The sequence below is a fragment of the Alligator sinensis genome, unplaced genomic scaffold (genome assembly GCF_000455745.1).
Source record: "Alligator sinensis unplaced genomic scaffold, ASM45574v1 scaffold254_1, whole genome shotgun sequence".
Classification (NCBI taxonomy): domain Eukaryota; kingdom Metazoa; phylum Chordata; order Crocodylia; family Alligatoridae; genus Alligator; species Alligator sinensis.
In genome coordinates, this window is record NW_005841953.1 from 3,253,469 (window position 1) to 3,270,781 (window position 17,313).

A 17,313-nucleotide genomic window follows, 5' to 3' on the forward strand; every position below is an offset into this window, starting at 1 on the left:
TGCTGATAATTTAATAGTTCAACTTGGTTTTGGTACATAAGCAAATACAGTTTTCAGTAATCACAGTTAGCAGTGAGAACACACTACATATAGTGATGAAGATAGGGTAACTAATTTGCATATCTGAAATATAAGTAATCAATCCCTATGCTAGAGCTTAGATACATAGAACATTTTAAATGAGGCGGTTCTATAAATGTGCAAATTCATGTCCATCAGCTATTCCTTTATAAAGCCTCAAGTCACTTTTTATAAGCTGATGTAGTTATTCTGTGGTTAAATTTGCCTTTTTCTGGAGTCCTTGGGTGAAATGAATGGAAAGGAAAAATCCACAGGTCAGAATCATCAAGATCTCTTTAGAATAAGAGAGAGAGAAATGTTGCTCTATAAATTGCAATGCTTTGTGTAACTAGATTCAGCTCATTTTGAACCATCAGAAAGGTTTGTGTTGTATCTAATATTAAATAATACAACTGTCACTTGGGGGGGGTCCAGTTTCACAGGTTTTTTTCTTTATAGATATTTTTTATGTATTTCAGAGATACAGCTGACTAATTTTTTGGGGCAGTCCAAAAGAATGAATCCACAGCCTGTGAGAGAGAGGCTTGTGTTCACTGTTCACTTAGCTGTGAAATCAAGCTGCTGTGATACACTTTCAGTTAGCTCTACAGCTGAAAATGGTCCAGTTCAATATGTTGTGCATCTCTGCAGTACAGTCAAAAGAGACAATTGTTCCCTTAACACACTTCATCTGTAAGATTGTTATACTTGAAATTGTGACCAAGAGTTCTCTTTGGAAAGCACATGGAGGTTAATTATTCTAAACCTTCCATGCAGAATAGAGAAAAGGGAACTTGGGAGTTACTTAGGTTTGTCATATTTGCATAAACATGCTTCACATTGTAGAAATTGAAATGCCCTTTTTCTTGCAGTAATATGTAATTCTGTATAATTCAAGACCCATTGATTCCAGGCCTGGAATTACTATTATTGCCAGACAATAATGTCCATCTAATGAAAGGCATTAGAGAATAAGTGGGACTTCTACTAAGAAATAATGGTAAATCTTTTATTATTTTCTGGAAATTCAGCACTACTGTTTAAATAACATGTTGGTGGAAAACAAATTTGAACTAAAATAAGAGCTAAAGGATTTTTGTTAGTGTTGGGAATGCATATTGCTTGTAGTACATTAATAAATGTCTTTTTGAGGGGGACCTAGAAGAAAACGTAGGGACTTGTATCTTCTTTTTCTCTTTACTTTTTTACCTAGCGTTTGATAAAAGTACAGGTTGGGTAGAGTGAGGGGAAGCGTTCATGAAAGGGGAGAGACTGCCTCTGGATGTACTCTGAAGGATGTAACAGACTAGAAATGGTGAGGCACTATAGGAAAATTCCTCTGTCCCATTTTTTTGTGGAGGTAGAGCCACGGGAGAGAGCTAATTGTGAGAAAGCTACTGCTTGTATGGTAATTTGTACAGAAAGGATCTTATGAGAAAAGAACATCTTGGAATCAGGTTTGGTGATGAAGTGCTTTGTGGTAAACTTTCTATTAGTATAATCTGTGTGAATAATCACTCAAAAGAAAGAATCGGGAATACAGTATGTATGGCCATATAGTAACTGGTTCTTTGAAACTATCTTATCCACAACCTGTCACCTTATACTAATACAAAGCCCTAGTCTCATGGGATTCTGTACTGTTGAGGGTACTGAAAGATGACTGAGGCCCCTCTACTACTTATGTCCTTGTGAAGGAGTGAGTATTGGGATATTCTAGAGCACAGGTGTGACCCATGAGCACTACTAGCCAAACAGTGCTGTCCTCAGACATGGGACATGCACAACAAAAATGGTGCTCAGGTAGATAACACATCTGAAGAATCAGTTCTCTCTGCTACATTCATTCACTTATTGATTGTTTGCATAACCTACTTTGCAGATTATATTAGATGCCTAAGCAGAGTTCTTTTGTCCAAGGTTGACTATCAGCATGTTGTCCAGAGGTAGAATTGTTTACCGGAAAAGTAAATCAATAGTCATCCCAAGTGCAAAGACAAATATGTAATTTCCTCTCATTTCATATTTTATTAAAGTTTCAGAGAAGCTAGATGCTCAAACATTAGTAGAGCTGATCAGTTTTTGAACATAAGGTATAGGGATGGGTTGGTTAGAAAATAGCATTTTAAACTTGAGAAATAAATTGGCGCACTTTTCATGAAATTTCTGTAACCTCTTTATCAACATTTTATTGAAAATATTCTCAAAATAAGTTATCAAGATTTTCAATTTACTATAATATCCAAGAGGTTTGCTAGTGACCGGATCATTACAATGAAAGACCTTTTTGTGTTACAAGACACTGGATCTGACCTTCTAAAATCAGAAACTTGGCTGTTTTTTGTTTGGAACTAGTTTCTGAATATTTTATCCCTTTTTCTCTACTCTGTCTGATAGTGAAGTGTTTCTTGTGCTGGCGATTTTAAAATTAAATACTCTCATTACCTGCTGGTCATGAATGACTTACAAGTGTGTTTCCAAAACAACCTTTTGTGGATCATTATACATAAGCAAAGTCATTGTTTGTATTGATTTAGGAGTGTTTTTAACATTTGGTACAAGGCTGCCTAAATTTTGGCTTCTTCATGAATCATAACTTTCCATTTAGTTTGGTTATGGTTACAAAAGTTTGCTTCCTTGGATATTACTGGAGAATATCACCTACTCCTATTTAAGTTCAGCAGTTTTGGAAGCCTTGCAAATGAAGATGCTGAGAGTGCTTCAGATGTTGATATGATATTTGCGATAAGCAAGGCATTTGCTACATTAGTTTTAAGAATGTCCTCATGATGTTTGTCCAGACATAATGGAGCTTTTCTCTGTCTCAGTATATAAAGGTTTACATAACTTATAGTTGTTTTCTTTTGTGTGTTAGATTTTGCTGCGTGAGGGGTGCAAGAAGATACTTGTGGCTGATTCTCTTTCTCTGTTGAAGAAAATGCATCGTACTCAAATGAAAGGAGTCCTTGTGGATGGTGAGTTCAAATGAAATAGGGTAGCCTTCAAAAATTTAAAGCTGTGTGCTTTATATGCTGATCAGAGGTAGCCAACAAAGGGTTCCAGTGGAAGTTTACCAAAGACCCAGATATTGCATGCAACTTGTAAAACATGGAGTAGAATGTAGCCAACCCTCTTTTTTAATGGGGAAATAATGCATCCGGTTAGTACAGATCCCAGCCTCTACTGTTTTATCTTGACTTGAGTAGTTTCTGCTCAGATTATGATATAAAACATTGCATCTTGGGTTCTGTAACCTTCAAGGGGTGCAAACAGCTGTACATGCCTACACAAGCATTCAGTTAATCAAAACATTAACTAAACAAGGAATTGTAATACAATGTTTAGAGAGAGAGAAACATATTTTAAAATGCCAATGAAGGGAAGGAGGGGGAAAGTAATTCTAAGCTTAGAAAGTTAGAAAAAATATAGATTGAAGAGCAGAGTTCCTGATATAGGCAGTCTTTGGACTTGTGACACAATTGGTTCCTGAAAACCGTGTCTTAAGTCGAAACGTTATAACTCAGAACCAGTTTTCTCATAAGAAACAATGTTATAAATGGGGTTGGTTCCTGAACCGAGGCCCGATACCCTATTTTTACCAAAAATACCCCAGAATTTTGTACTTGATCAATTATAGATGAGTAATATAGCTACATTAATGTATTTATATTGTAAATAGCAATCATATTAATTTGGAAGGACTTCTTTGAGGTGACTTTGTTGGACTTTTTGAAGGGTTCTTGGCTGAAGTCTTCTCAGGAGTCTTGGCTGCAGGTTTTTCTGGAGCCTTGTCCACTTTCTTAAAGAAAGTGTCCAAGGAAGTTTGGACAGATGTTCTTCAGGGGGATGGGTGATGCAGCAAACTTGTTCGCTAGCGTGGCGTCACATTGGATCAAGTGTTGCAAAGTCAAAACTGACGTCAGGAACTTGAAACGGTGTCAATTTATAAATATTGTAAGTGCAAAACATTGTAACTCGAAACATAAGTCAAGGACTGCCTGTACATGCATGTGTACATGATTAATGATGCATATGTACAGTTTCAGAACACTGCATGTGAAACAGTAACCATTCTTTTGCTCTTTCACAGCTCTTCTTGGGTCTTCTGATCTGTCAGTTTAGGTTCTTAAATTGTCCATTCACTACAGAATCTGAGTACCTTAAAACATGTCTTCTTAATAACTCTGCTGCTTCTGTTCCATGCTTACATCAATAATAGTTTGCATAGAGTATTTCAAACAATTCCTCAGAGTAGCATGGAGCATTAGGTCCTGGAGGTACTTTTCTATAGTTATTTCTGTGGCAGAGGTAATAAACATAACCTTTGTTGTCTTTCAACTTTTTTAATATGTTTTTTTCTTTCAGAGGAGAACATCTGTGAATCATGCCTCTCACCTATACTTCCTTCAGGTAGGACATTTGATGAGGAAAAAGAAATCAAAAGCTTACTGTTTTTGGAGTAAACCTCTTGGCTAAGTCTTTGGCTATCTTTCAATATGAGGATATCATCTGCTGGGGGGCGGGGGGTGCAAATGATTGGTGAGTTTTAAGATGGCTGAAGAGTCCAATCTGTGCTCTGCAAGGTTTTTTTTTCCATAGATGTGACAGGTAGTGCCATGGGAGGTGCACAGCTATTGGCAGGGATGTTGTGCACTTTCTTGCCGCCTCTTCCATTTCTCAGCTTCCTGAGCAAGACGGTTTTCTTTGAAGTGTGCTATAGTTTGATAGATGATACAGTGCAATTGAGACCTGTTACCAGCTAGCGCTTCCCAGTTTGTAAGGTTAATGCCAACCTTATTAAGATAGACAAGGTTCTTTGGGTAAATCTGATATTTTTTGACCAACTGAAATAATTGGAAAACATTTTTTTAGCATACTTTTGGGTTTAAAAACCCTTCATCAGGCTGATGAAGCATCTGCAGTTGGTGTGTGCTCTTACTGGAAGGAATGAATAGTAAAGAAACCAGAGGCTGGTATTCATGCAAGAAAGCCAGTCAGTGAAGATGTAAATGGAGGAGTCAGTGGGTGAGACAGGCTTGGTGGGGGCGGGGGGCAGGGGAGGAATAGGGAATGAATGTAGCTGGTAAGTAGTGGAGAGGTACCTGGGGACTAAGATGTGAGGCAGGTTATAATGTGTCATAAATCCAATGTGTATATTTAGTCCATGATTTTTTGTATCCAGGAGATTGATGAAGTGAAGTTCATAGGTTCATCCGTGAAAAGTGTTTTGTAAATTCTCTTTAAGGATTAGAACTGAGAGATTGTAGAGACGGTGATTTTCTTCTGAGTAATGTGCCCCCACTGGTAATTGGGTATTCCTGTCTTTAATAGATTTCATTCTGGCGCACAGCTGTTGTTTGGTCTCTCCTACCTATTTTCCATCAGGGCATTTGGTGCATTGGATGAGATGTATTACATTTCTGAAGTTGCAGCTGTAAGATCCAGGAACGCTGATGGCTCAATGGTTCTGTTGTGGAGTATAGTAATTGAAATAGTACTCCACAACAGCCTGGCAAAGGGTTTTCAAACCCGAAAACTTGCTAAGAGAAATTTTTCCAACTATTTGAGTTGGTAAATATGATATTTATTATACCTTGTAGAACCTTGTCTGCCTATGTCCTTTGAACAACACAGCTTCAAACTACACCCTTCTTAAGGTATGCTTTCAGGGTGTCCTTGTAGCGCTTTTCCCGTCCTCCACAGTCCTTTTACTGTGATTGAGTTGAAAGAAGAGGATTTGCTTTGGGAGACAAGTGTCAGCCACCCACACACAGCGGCCAGCCCAGTGGAGTTGGTGTTTCATGATCTGTGACTCAGTACTGGTTATGTTAGCTGCAAGGAGATTGCTGGCATTGGTGCAGTGGTCTTCCCATATACACCACACTGTAGACCAGGATCTTAGTTTCTATCTGCAAATCCTGGTCAATAAAGACATGGCAAAGCAGCTTTTTAAAATGATATGTTCTATTTCTATATCAGGACTGACTGACTGGGAGAGGTGGCTGCCAAGGTATGGGAAATGCTCAATGGTGCAACTTGTGCTGGGACAGGCTGATAAAGCATCTTGGTCTTCCAAATATTAATTGAGTGTCCCAGGCTAAGATAGACACCTGAAAAAAGGTCAAGGGTGGACTGCAGATCGGTCTCAATGTGTGTAAGGACAACAGTCATCAGTGTACTGAAGATCGGTGATGCCAGTCTTGGTAACTTTTGTTTTGCTGTGAAGGTACCTCAGGTTGAAAAGCTGGCCATCAATTTAATACTTAACCCCAATTCCGGGAGGAAGAAGGTCATGGATGAGAATCAAAATCTCAGCAAGCTAGATGGAAAAAAGTGTTGGGGGTGGTGTCACAGCCCTGCTTGACACCAGTACAGATTGTAAATGGGTCTGTCTCTGATCCATTGCAAAGGACTGTGGCACTCATCCCATCATGCAGTAGCCTGAGAATGCTGATGAACTTCAGTGGACAACCAAACCTAACCAGGATCTTCACAATTGATGGAGTTCAAGGCCTTGGGTAGATCAATGCATGCCATAAACAGCTCCTAGTGTTGCTCTCTACAGCTTCTCCTGGACCTGTCGTGCAACAAAAATCATGTCGGTGGTACCCCACAATGGTCTAAAGCCACACTGGGATTCTGGAAGGACATCTCTGGCAAGGGGGAGGAGGCAATTCAGAAGGGTGCGAGTAAGAATCTTCCCAGCAATGGAGAGGAGGACAGTGCCTCAGTAGTTCCCACATACTGACTTGTCCCCTTTCTTGAAGATGGTCACAATGTTGGCATTCTTTAAGTCAGGTGTAGCTTCCTCATCAACCCATATATTGATGAGAAGTTGGTGAAGTTTTTGCACTAGTGCTGTTCCATCGGCTTGAAAACCTTTGTGGGAATGCCCTCTGGTCCTGGCACCTTATTCTTGGTCTAAGTGATGGCATGCTTCTTGAAGGATCAGGGATCAGCAAGAGATTCTAATACTTGGGGTTGAGGGATGGCCTCAATGGTGGCAGTTGAGACCTCATTTACAGTAGAATCTTGAAATGCCCCTTCCAGCGCTGTTTGATGGATACGTATCAGTGAGAATGGTAGAAACATCCTGGGACTGCAAGGGAGTTGGGCCACTGGAACATGGCCCATGTAAGGCTTTTATTGCTTGAAGGAAGCTTGTCATGACATGTAGATCAACAAAACTCTGGATCTCCATAGCCTTCATTTGCCACCACTGGTTCTTGATGTTCTGTAGCCTCCTCTGAAACTACAGCTTTAAGTCGGTGGTATGCCTTTCAATTTTGCTGGTTGGAGGGTTCATTTTGCCAACTGTGGAACATGGTTCTTCTTATTGTTCATGGAATAAACCTCTTGGCTAAGTACAGACAGTCGAAAAGCCCAAAGATGAATTGAGTCAATCTTCTCGTGTTAGTCTAAGCTCCATAGATTGAACTGATAAGCAAATGAACAGACTTTCACTTTTAATTCTGGAAATAGTCGCATGCCTGCAGTGGTCCAACCAGAAGCCTGAGGGCACTAGAGCGCACTTCCTTGCTTAGCTCTAGCAGACAACTTGGGCTAAGGCTAGCCTGCCCACCCTGCAAAGGGAGGTTTGTGCGGGAGGTGCATCCTGGGATGCTGGGGGACTGTGAGCTAACTTGAATGTGGAGGGGATCTGGGACAGAAGTTCAATAAACTGATTTAACCTAAATCAGTGAAGTCAGCTACTACATCCATCCAGGTTTATCTTAAACTGGTTTTGGCCATTTTGAAAGCTGTTTACGTGCACTGAACGTCTGCGTTACAGATTTGAACTGGTTTCCAATCACTTATCCCAGCTTATGTGTAATTTCTGTCCCTAGCCCTTATCTGAACTTCTGAAAACATTTGGCTCAGTCAATACTATGACATCTAAAGCAACTTATGCACTTTTAGCATAAGAAAACAGAAATTTTAAAATATATTATTTTATAAAGATGTATGGTAATGGATAGTGTACATAGTTGTGATACAGCAGGTGTGTTTTTTATTTTTCTTTGCAGTTGTTTTTGTTTGTTTGTTAAATTTTTCCTGAGGGTAGAAATGTTATAGCTTAAACTAGTACAGTATCCGTTGGCCTGCTATCCACAAATGGGAATACTTATGCCTAATAGGTGGATAAGCTGATTTTCTCTTCGGTGGAAAAAATGAGGTATGGAGCACAATGGTATCGTTAGAAGAAGCAGAGCACTTTCAATTCAGTTTTAGTTTTCATCTTTTTACTAAATTAATGTGCTTTAGAAGAACTGAGCATGGAATGTTTTCGTCAGCCTATAGGCAAGAATCATGCCAGAACTTTGCTGTGCTGCCTGCCACCAAAGCCTTGACCTACACTTTAGTGGTGATAGAAAATCTACCAGAGAAGGACAACTCCGTGACGCTGGTTTACTTGGTTTTTGCCCCCTATCCTGGGTGACAGAGATGGTGATACTCTGTGAGAAGTGAGATGGTCCGGGTGATATGCATAGGCTTATGATTTGTTCGTGTTTGGACCAGTATTCCAAGGTCCACCCCGTGGCTCGTCTGTGCTCCCCTCAGGCCATACCCAGGAGTTCCTCTATGAAGCCTGCCCCATCCAGTTGCTTCTGCTCCATATCTACCAACCCAGAAATGAGGTGATGCAGCTTCCTTAGAGTGGTCCTGAGCACATGTCCAGCTAAGGTGTCCTAACCTTGGGCATTTATACACGTATATTTTAGTTCTCAGAGGTGCCAGAGATCTGCTGCTTTGGAACGTACTTGATTAATAGAGTCTGCTCCACACAGGAGCTGATGTGCAGTACACCACTTGCAGTTGTATAAGTGGCAAAATGTGCGTCAGCGCAGAGAAAATGGCAGCAGTGCGCTTTTGAATTGAAGCACCTCCAACATGCTTTAGTGCGAAAGTGGACCACCACCATTTTCTTTGTGCTGATGCACATTTCACTGCTTATACAACTGCAAGCGACACAGTGCCAGGGGCTTTTCAAAGCACCCAGACAGCGACGCTTACATGTGTGCAAATGCCTCTTGTTCTCAAAGTAACTGCACTATTTTAGATGAAAATACCTAAAAAATCAGTACTAGGCAGACCTCTGGCTTTGAAAACTTGAGTCTAAACAGACTGAGCAGAAAGTTTTAAGCATTGAGATAAAAGGGTGTTATAAGTGTATTGGGCAGCAGTAACTATAAGTGACACTACTTGTACCACCTATTAATCTGTAATTTTTTAAAAATAAATTGATCTGAAAGTGACTACCTAAAACGTACATATAATAGAGCATGTCAGTAGCTTTTGCATGGGTAACATATATTATAAGCTATCAAGTCTGTTTCACTGTCCTTTTTATAACATATTTCTTTGCTTCCCACTTGCAGATGCATCCAAATCCTTCAGCGTGATGGTTTTCCACTGCAGACATATGTTTCACAAAGATTGCCTCCCTGTACCTAACACAGTAAGCAACCAACTTAATCTCTGTATCACCTTCGTCAAAGACAAAAGGACAAATGATTTACTGTTCCCATCCACAGAGAAGGGCGTAGGTTTATCAGGTTTTATAACGTGATTATAGTAATTATTCCTGACTCTATCTCAGTGTGCGTTTCAGAGAGCAGTGGTTAATCCAAAGCAAAATACACACAATTTAAAATAAAAATTTATGCTCTTGGACAAGAGAAATATTTTGGCTTTCTGTAATCTTGAATATGAAATGCATCTAAAAGGTATGAAATTAATGAGGTCCATTTATATTTGATGAAACCTTTCCATTACAGCTTCAAACTTAAAACATGATTTAATTACTTACATGCCATAAAAATAATTTCTTGAGCAAGTTGTATGCATTGATTATTGACCTGGAAAAGAAAAAAATTATTTTCAGTTAATGACTATTTTAATCATTTTATTTGTTTTTAGGGGTTTTTTGCTGAAGTTATTTTCCTTTGCCAGAGTAATCATATTTTGTTTGTGAAGCAGAAACGCAAAAATAACTTCTATGCATAATTGGGTTAGAATTTAGAAATAAAAGCATCAAAGCAAGCACAGCAACTGGAAGTTAAGATGTTTTCCAACTGCGTCTGTTTCCCTGGAAAGCAAAGCTGTTGTCTAAAGCAGTAGTTCTCAACCTTTTGCACCTTAAGTCTCACCAACCATTTTGTCAAAAAATCTTGGTCCCACCATGATAAAAACAAAACCCTGCTTTTTTCTAAGAAGTGTATTTTTAAGTTTACATGCATTTTCATATTATATTAATCATTAATGGAAATTTTCAAATGAGTTGAAGTCCCACCTACCCAACCTTTGGCTGAGAAACACGGGTCTAAAGAAGTATTCCCTCTTGACAAATAACATGGTAAAATTAATGTAGCAAATGAACTAAGGTTATGAATGGATGTATATTTTAGCCACTTCAAAAGGAGAGAGTAAGCTGCAGCTTGGGACTGTGCATAGTCTATTATGTCTTCATGATCCTGCAGTAATACAAGGTAGTTAAATCACCCTAACTTTGACCCCAAGTGAAGGAGGGTTGGAGTGGTTTTGCTACATTTGTATCACTACAGAATCTCTCATGCAGATGTAAGAGTTGCATCATAACAACCCATATCAGTAGGATACCCATACATCCTGGTTTGGCTGGGATGGTCCTGGATTTCATAGGTCACTCCTGGCCCGTTAGTTAAAATTTAAATAGAAGTCCTAGAATTAGAGGTGTTAGGGCAGCATGGTGTGCCAGGCAGCTCCGCCTCCTTGCTGGACTGTATCCACACCCCTGCCCACTGGCCTTTGTTGCTGCATGCAGCAGTGCTGGTGACTTGAGCAGGGGCAGTGTCCTGAGTGTCCCCGATTTGCTTATGATCATCCTAGGTATCAGTATCCTTTGATATTGATAAAGTTGTTTTATCGGTCTGTACCCAAAGTATTTTTGTATTCACACGCTGCATACCGTTTGTTTAAATGGCATACATTTTTATTTTACTAGAGTAGTCCCAGAATAAGATCTTACATTTTTCCTCTTAAGAAAATAATTGTTTGTTGGCAGTTTGATCACATGTACTTACCAGCTGTATTTACTGTGACTAGTAAATTGCCAGCCTGTGTTTATTCACTCAAAGAGCTGGTCTAAAATTATGATCTTGTCCATTTAGGGGCTTTAGTAAAAAATTGACTGACAAAAACTTATGTAGGGTTCTCTACTGCTTTAATGCTTCTTGGCTTAGCTTTTAGACCTTGGAATTTCAGCTACATGGCTGCTAGTCAGTGTTGTAATGGGCTTTTTAATGCCTAGACACAGTGGGACATTTTGAAGGAAAATTTAACTTGCACATAAAGAATCAAACAAGGTAAAATCACGAGTTCGTTGCATTACCCTTCTGAAATTCTAATTTGGGCAAATAATTTTCATATGGATTTCTGCAAAATGTCGTAACTGAAGACGCATTTTTTTTTACTTGCAGGCTTTCCCAGTACAGTTCTGCAACATCTGCAGTGCTAAGCACAGAGGACCAGGCAGCACAATCTTGGAGATGAAAAAATAGCATTGTCCATCCTCTCAAGCATGTCTGTGATGATGTGGAATGCCACTGATGTTGTTCAAAGACTTGTATATATTCCCAAGTAGGGTTTAAAACAAATTTCTGTAAATTACCCACACACTGAACATCTTTCTGTCTGTAGCCAGAAAGAAAATGGCAAAAGAAATACATCTTTGTTACAATAATATGAGGCCAAATTGAGACCGCTATTAGACACTTGCATGTAAATATGAATCCAGCTTATTAAACTACCCAGTTCTTGATTCAGTAAGCTGCTTTAAGCATATGAGTTGCTTCTAAACCTGTGAGTAGTCTATTTTTTTTCAGTGGGAATCTTTAAGTATCTTGGTGACTTCAGCCCTAAATTAGTAAATGTAACAATAAATGCCAGTTGTGAAACTGACTATATGGTTTTATCTATCTTGTTAGAAACTGGTTATTTTATCAGTTACACACGTGACCTTTATGTGTGTATCAGCTTCTTTAGGGTTAGTTCAATCAGTTAAGCAAATCCTCAGACTTTTTTTTTTTAAAGTTTTCAGTGTGCTATTCTGTTACTCTGAAGCATAGTTACTGTGTTTGTCATTAGTTGTTCCAACAGAGAGAAAACATCTGGGCTTTGAACATTTTATTTCCAAGATTACCTTGTGAGATAATGATCCAAAAGAAAGAAAGTATGAAGAATGTAATCTTGGGTCAGCAAAAATGCAGTAATTTTTCTTTCTTCCAATGTTCTTATTTTCATTTACCCAATGGAAATGAATCTTCAAAATACTTCATGGAAAAATAAGTCTTATTTTTCTCTGATAAAACTATGAATAAAAGTTCCCTCTCTAGTATTTGACGCTTTAAGGTAAAAAATGCAGTGTCCTGAGTCAAATTGTGAACTATGACTAAGTTCTATGCCTTATTGTTGAAACTATAGCCTCCATTTAGTTCAACTCCTCTATATTATATGTACAATATAGGCTGTATATGAAATGTCTGTGAGCTCTTCTGCTCACTCTTGCAGTATACTCCTTTCTCTTTATAAATGAGAGAAGGCTGGCCTCCCAGGTAACATAAATTGGCTTTTCTCCATTGATATCAATAGAATGATACCAGTTTACATCAGCTGGCAACCTGGCCTAAAGTACCGAGCAAAGCCAGTGCTTGATTCTTTGTCATCCTTCTGTTTATGAATGAATCCTCAGTTTGCCTTTGTTCATGCTGGTGGTGGTAGTAAAGCTGCATATCACAGCTATAGATATGTATAGTTAATATTGGCAATAAAATTGTTGCATTAGAAATATTATATATTGTATTATTTTTAAAAGTAAGTAATAGAAATGAGCCCGTAAATGTACAGAGTGAAATTACTTTCCTCAGATGAGGTCTGTGCATTACTAAAACTCTCTAAATAGGGTCTTCATGACACATGAAGGTTGAATTTTATCTGAAGTGACTATAATCTAGTAATTTTAAAGTGTACTGCTAAAAAATGGGGAGCACACATAATTAAGTACATGACATACATCTTCCTGCTCTTGTACACTTTATCACAGTTCCTTTTGATTCACCTGGTGAATTTGTGTGCTCTTTATCATATCATTTAGGCTATTATATGGCCATAAACAAGTGGTGCCATTTTTGTTGTTTCCTAGCTTTCTGCAGTATTTGCTGAGAAAGTATGCTTCATGTGCTAGAGTTCTCTGCTTTTTTAAATTTCCTAAATCACAGAAACTTAGGGACCGTTTTCTTTGTTCACATACAATTACACCATGTGGGGTTATAAAGCTGAGAATTTTGTTTTAAGTTACAGCAAAGAAGATATTTGTTTACTTCATTTTGGCTTTAAATTCCCTGAAGCATAATAGTGTTCAGTGACTTAATTTGCTAGTCTGCCACCACTGGAGACCATGCTTGCGTTGTGTACTTGTACATACTATACATTATGCAAGTAATTTGAAATCCCTGCATTACTATCTAATCAAAATAGTCTCTACATCCAAAATGCCTTTCATTTTTTGGCTGCAGGGACTACCCTTTTCATGTTATTGAATTCTAAATGTGGTAATCTTGAGTCAGTAAAAATGTGCAGTAGTTTTAGTTTTAAAATCTTTTCTTTTTTCCTTCTGACAAACTTTTAAAACATAGGGCATGTCCCAGGTTAATTTCTAATATATTCAGCCACTCCAGTGCTTTTCTTTTGAAGCTCGCATTTGAACTGAGAAGCAGCTGCAAAAAGTTACATAACATTTCAGCAGAGAATAGAGTAGCATTTAGAGAAGCTCCACTGAAACTGGGGAAGCTGTCAATCCACTTATCAAAGTGCCTGCAATTCCTACTTCAAGTGAATGTAAACTAGCAGCTACAAACTGTGCACAGAGATTGCCATTGCAGAACATTGTACTTAGCCCATCACTTCTTCAGCGGTAATTAGTGCTAGAAATATGGAAAACCTGGTAATGGACCCAGTAGTATGCTATGGATTTAGGTTGGGATGGCTCACCTTGCCATACCCAAGCACACTGACCGGGTAAATGTTTGCTACTTTTCTCACTCCCTTCATTTTATCACTGTACTTTGAGAGTCCCTACAGCTGTTCATTTGTACATTGATTTAGAGGCTTGATCATCCTGTCATTCTGATATGGACAGCGCCCTGTGAAATCAGTATTTGGAGCCCTGAGTGAAATCCTGGTCTAAGTGCAGTCAAGGGTGTTGTAACAAAGTGAGTCTGCCCCCTTTAGACTTGTGAGACTGGAGCCAGCCAACCTGTTATGAGGCTGAGCCCGTTAAGGACAAAGCATGGGCCTGGTAGAGTGGCTTGTCAGACCCAGCTGGAGAGGCCTGAGGAGTCCTATAAAGACTAAGGGAGCTCAGTAGAAGAACGGAGGTGCAGGACCCAGGTTTGCTCTTTCAGCAGACCCTGGAAGGCTTTGAAGCAAAGATGGTTTATAGAAGGCCTGGGGAGATGCTGCTAGGAAGCCCATGAGTTAAGGGTAAAGTAGCTTTTAATTGTTTTATTTTGGGAATAGCCAAAGTGGAGCAACAAGTGGTACCCTGAACAGGCTTTGACCTTAGTATCCGAGTTCTAATCTGGGAAGCCGGCCCTAGAGCACGCCCAGGTTTTGCACGAATGTCAGTAGGGGCAGAATTTGGGAACTTCAAAGTGTTGTCTGTTCTGAAAAGTGACAATAGGGCATTCTGAGGCTATTGTTGTCTTGCGCTTCGGAAAAAACAGATCTTTTAGCTGCTTTATAAGGGGAGGAGGGAGCTCTGGAGTCTGCATCAGCTGTTACCATCTCCCTATCACATCTGCATGAGCCTGTAGCAGTGCAAGTGAGCTAAGCTGCTCTAATTTAAACTCTGAATGAAGCAAAATTAAAACTGGAACATTTCGCTGCACTTGTATTGCTGCAGACAGAGCCCCTGCTAGGGGTGTGCAGGGCCTGGGGCATATTAACCTGTGTGGAGCCCAGGTTGGGGGGAGCAGCCAGAGCAGAGCTGGTGGCTTTCGGCAGCGGTGGCACATGGTGGCCGTGGCAGGGCCTATATGGGACTGACCGTAGGGCCCACCAAAGTGCAGGGCCCGGGGCGGTCACCCCGATTTCCGCCCCTCCCCCCCCCTGCTCCGGATGGCCCTGGCTGCAGAATCATGGAGGTGTAGTACAGTTGTATCAAAAGAACCATATCAGATATGGCTACAACACTTGCATCTGTCTCTACACTTAGTTTCTCCATTATCCTGTATGCCCATGCCATGAGATAAAAAAGATGTTTTAGCTAGTTTAACAGCCTTGAACTCCACAGGGATCTTCCTTTCCCCCACATCATTACTCAAGAAAAATGTAGAAGTGCTCCCTAGCTAGCCTCGTGCTGCCCCATCTACTTCACCCTTGGTGGTATCTGCTGTACAGTGATGTCTTCAGTGCTGTGCACAGCTGTTTAGAGCTTGGTTACCAGTTCTGTTGGCAAGGAATAGAAAGCAGCTCAAGTAAATAGTTGCTTTAGATCACTGAATTCAGCAGCTATGACTAAATATTCATAAGGAAAATAAAGAACATTTTCATTTTTACGGAATCAGTGCAGGTGCAATATTTAGAATACAAAAATGAAAATCTCTTGGTGGCCATTTGGATCAAGCACACAGTTATATTATTTTCTTGGATACTCCTTGCAAATGACTAAACAAGTTAGCAAACAAATAAACAAAGATGTAATAAAGAAAAGAGAAAATATAAATGACCAAACGCCAAACATGAGAGCAAGTTGTGCTCGTGGCATGGGGGAAGTAGTGGGCGCGGCCTGATAGCCACGAGATGGGCAGTCCCGGCCCGCGCTGATTGGCAGGGGGCGGGTGGATGCAGCCTGTTTAAAAGGAAAAGCGCGCGCGCCAAAAAAGCTGGGACCCACACCATATCGGAGAGGCCTGATCACCCTCACCGGAGGTCCTGCGTCCACGAAATCCCTACCCCCCGGACGCCCCCATCACGACCGAGTTACAGCTCTCGAGTTAACAGTGAGTTTATTCTTGAAACTGCTGTAAGGGAAACCACCTATACGAAAGTGTGAGTAAAGCATTTATTTGTTACACCGCCTCCTTAATTGTTTTTCCGTCAACGGGAAGAGAGATAAGAGAAGTAGAAACAAGGTCCCGTAACCCTTCTGTCCCCGGCCTGTTCACGCAGCACTTTTCTGGGTCCAGCCACCCACCGTCAGGTTGGTCATGGCGTCATGAACAGGATCCTCGGGGCAAAGGGGAAACCAAGGAGACGTTGACGAGCTAGTCAGGTATTGCCCGTGGGGGAACCATCACCGGCCCCCGACCATGGATGCTGATACTTTATGGGCCCACGTGGTGTACCATCAAGCTGGGCAAGACGGGAAGATAGGGGGCTATGTCTCCACCCGACTGAGGGCAGCGGGGAGCCGCTTAAAGAATGGGTCGTGTCTGGCCTCAGCCCCGCAGCCCTAGGATGCCTCCTTTCCATCCCCGCGGTTCTTTACCACCCGCCCAGCACTGTTGTGGAAGAGTATGCCAGGTGCATCCAGTACCTAAAGGAGGGGAGTGGCTGCGAAACCCCCACCGATAAATTCAGATGCCCCAACCTCGATCCCGGGGGTGCTGAAAGTGAAATCCTAATGGCACTCCGTGAGAGTCTTGAGACCGATGGGCAGAACGCCACAGGTTGGACAGGGCAAAAGTGGAATAAGGGAAAGATGATTAATATCCTGTTTCGCTCGGTGACCACCCTACTACGACACGCGGCAAACCAAACCAGCGTGATAGATATGCTGACTAGGACGGCCACGCAGCAGAGTGCCGCACAGCCCGAGACGCCACTTAAAGATGGCGCCGCGGGGGAAGAAGAGGGAGTGGTCGAAAAGTTCCGGGCGGGAAACCCTGACACTAGTGAAACCCCGTCGGCCCCGCCCGAGGAACCGCCCCCGTTTAACACCCCGCTGCAGCTATATTCCGCCCTTCCCGCTGACATAGGCACACCCATTCTGCATGCGAATCCCGTAGCCTTAGTGAAAACTGTCGTCGATGGTGCGGGAACCCACACCCTCACTACCTTCCACACACGCACCAGAGGGGAACTCCAAGAGTTGGCAAAAGACACCCGACTAAATCCGGGTGAAACACTGGTGATATGGTTGGGACGATTAATATTAGAACACGGGTCAGATTTAGTAGACCCTGAGGAGTGTACTACCCTAATGCGCCAACC

At 40.9% G+C, this 17,313-nt stretch overlaps 1 protein-coding gene across 1 annotated transcript in view; it reads left to right on the plus strand.

Moving 5' to 3' along the window:
- Positions 1-12,000, plus strand: part of VPS41 (VPS41, HOPS complex subunit) — a 169,635-nt gene extending 157,635 nt beyond the window's left edge. Inside the window, exons 26-29 of the mRNA XM_006020447.1 lie at positions 2,936-3,035; positions 4,426-4,470; positions 9,441-9,520; positions 11,520-12,000. Coding sequence (XP_006020509.1) covers positions 2,936-3,035; positions 4,426-4,470; positions 9,441-9,520; positions 11,520-11,600 — 306 coding nt within the window. The 3' untranslated portion in view covers positions 11,601-12,000. The remainder of the gene's footprint in view (positions 1-2,935; positions 3,036-4,425; positions 4,471-9,440; positions 9,521-11,519) is intronic.
- The last annotated feature ends 5,313 nt before the right edge of the window (positions 12,001-17,313 follow it).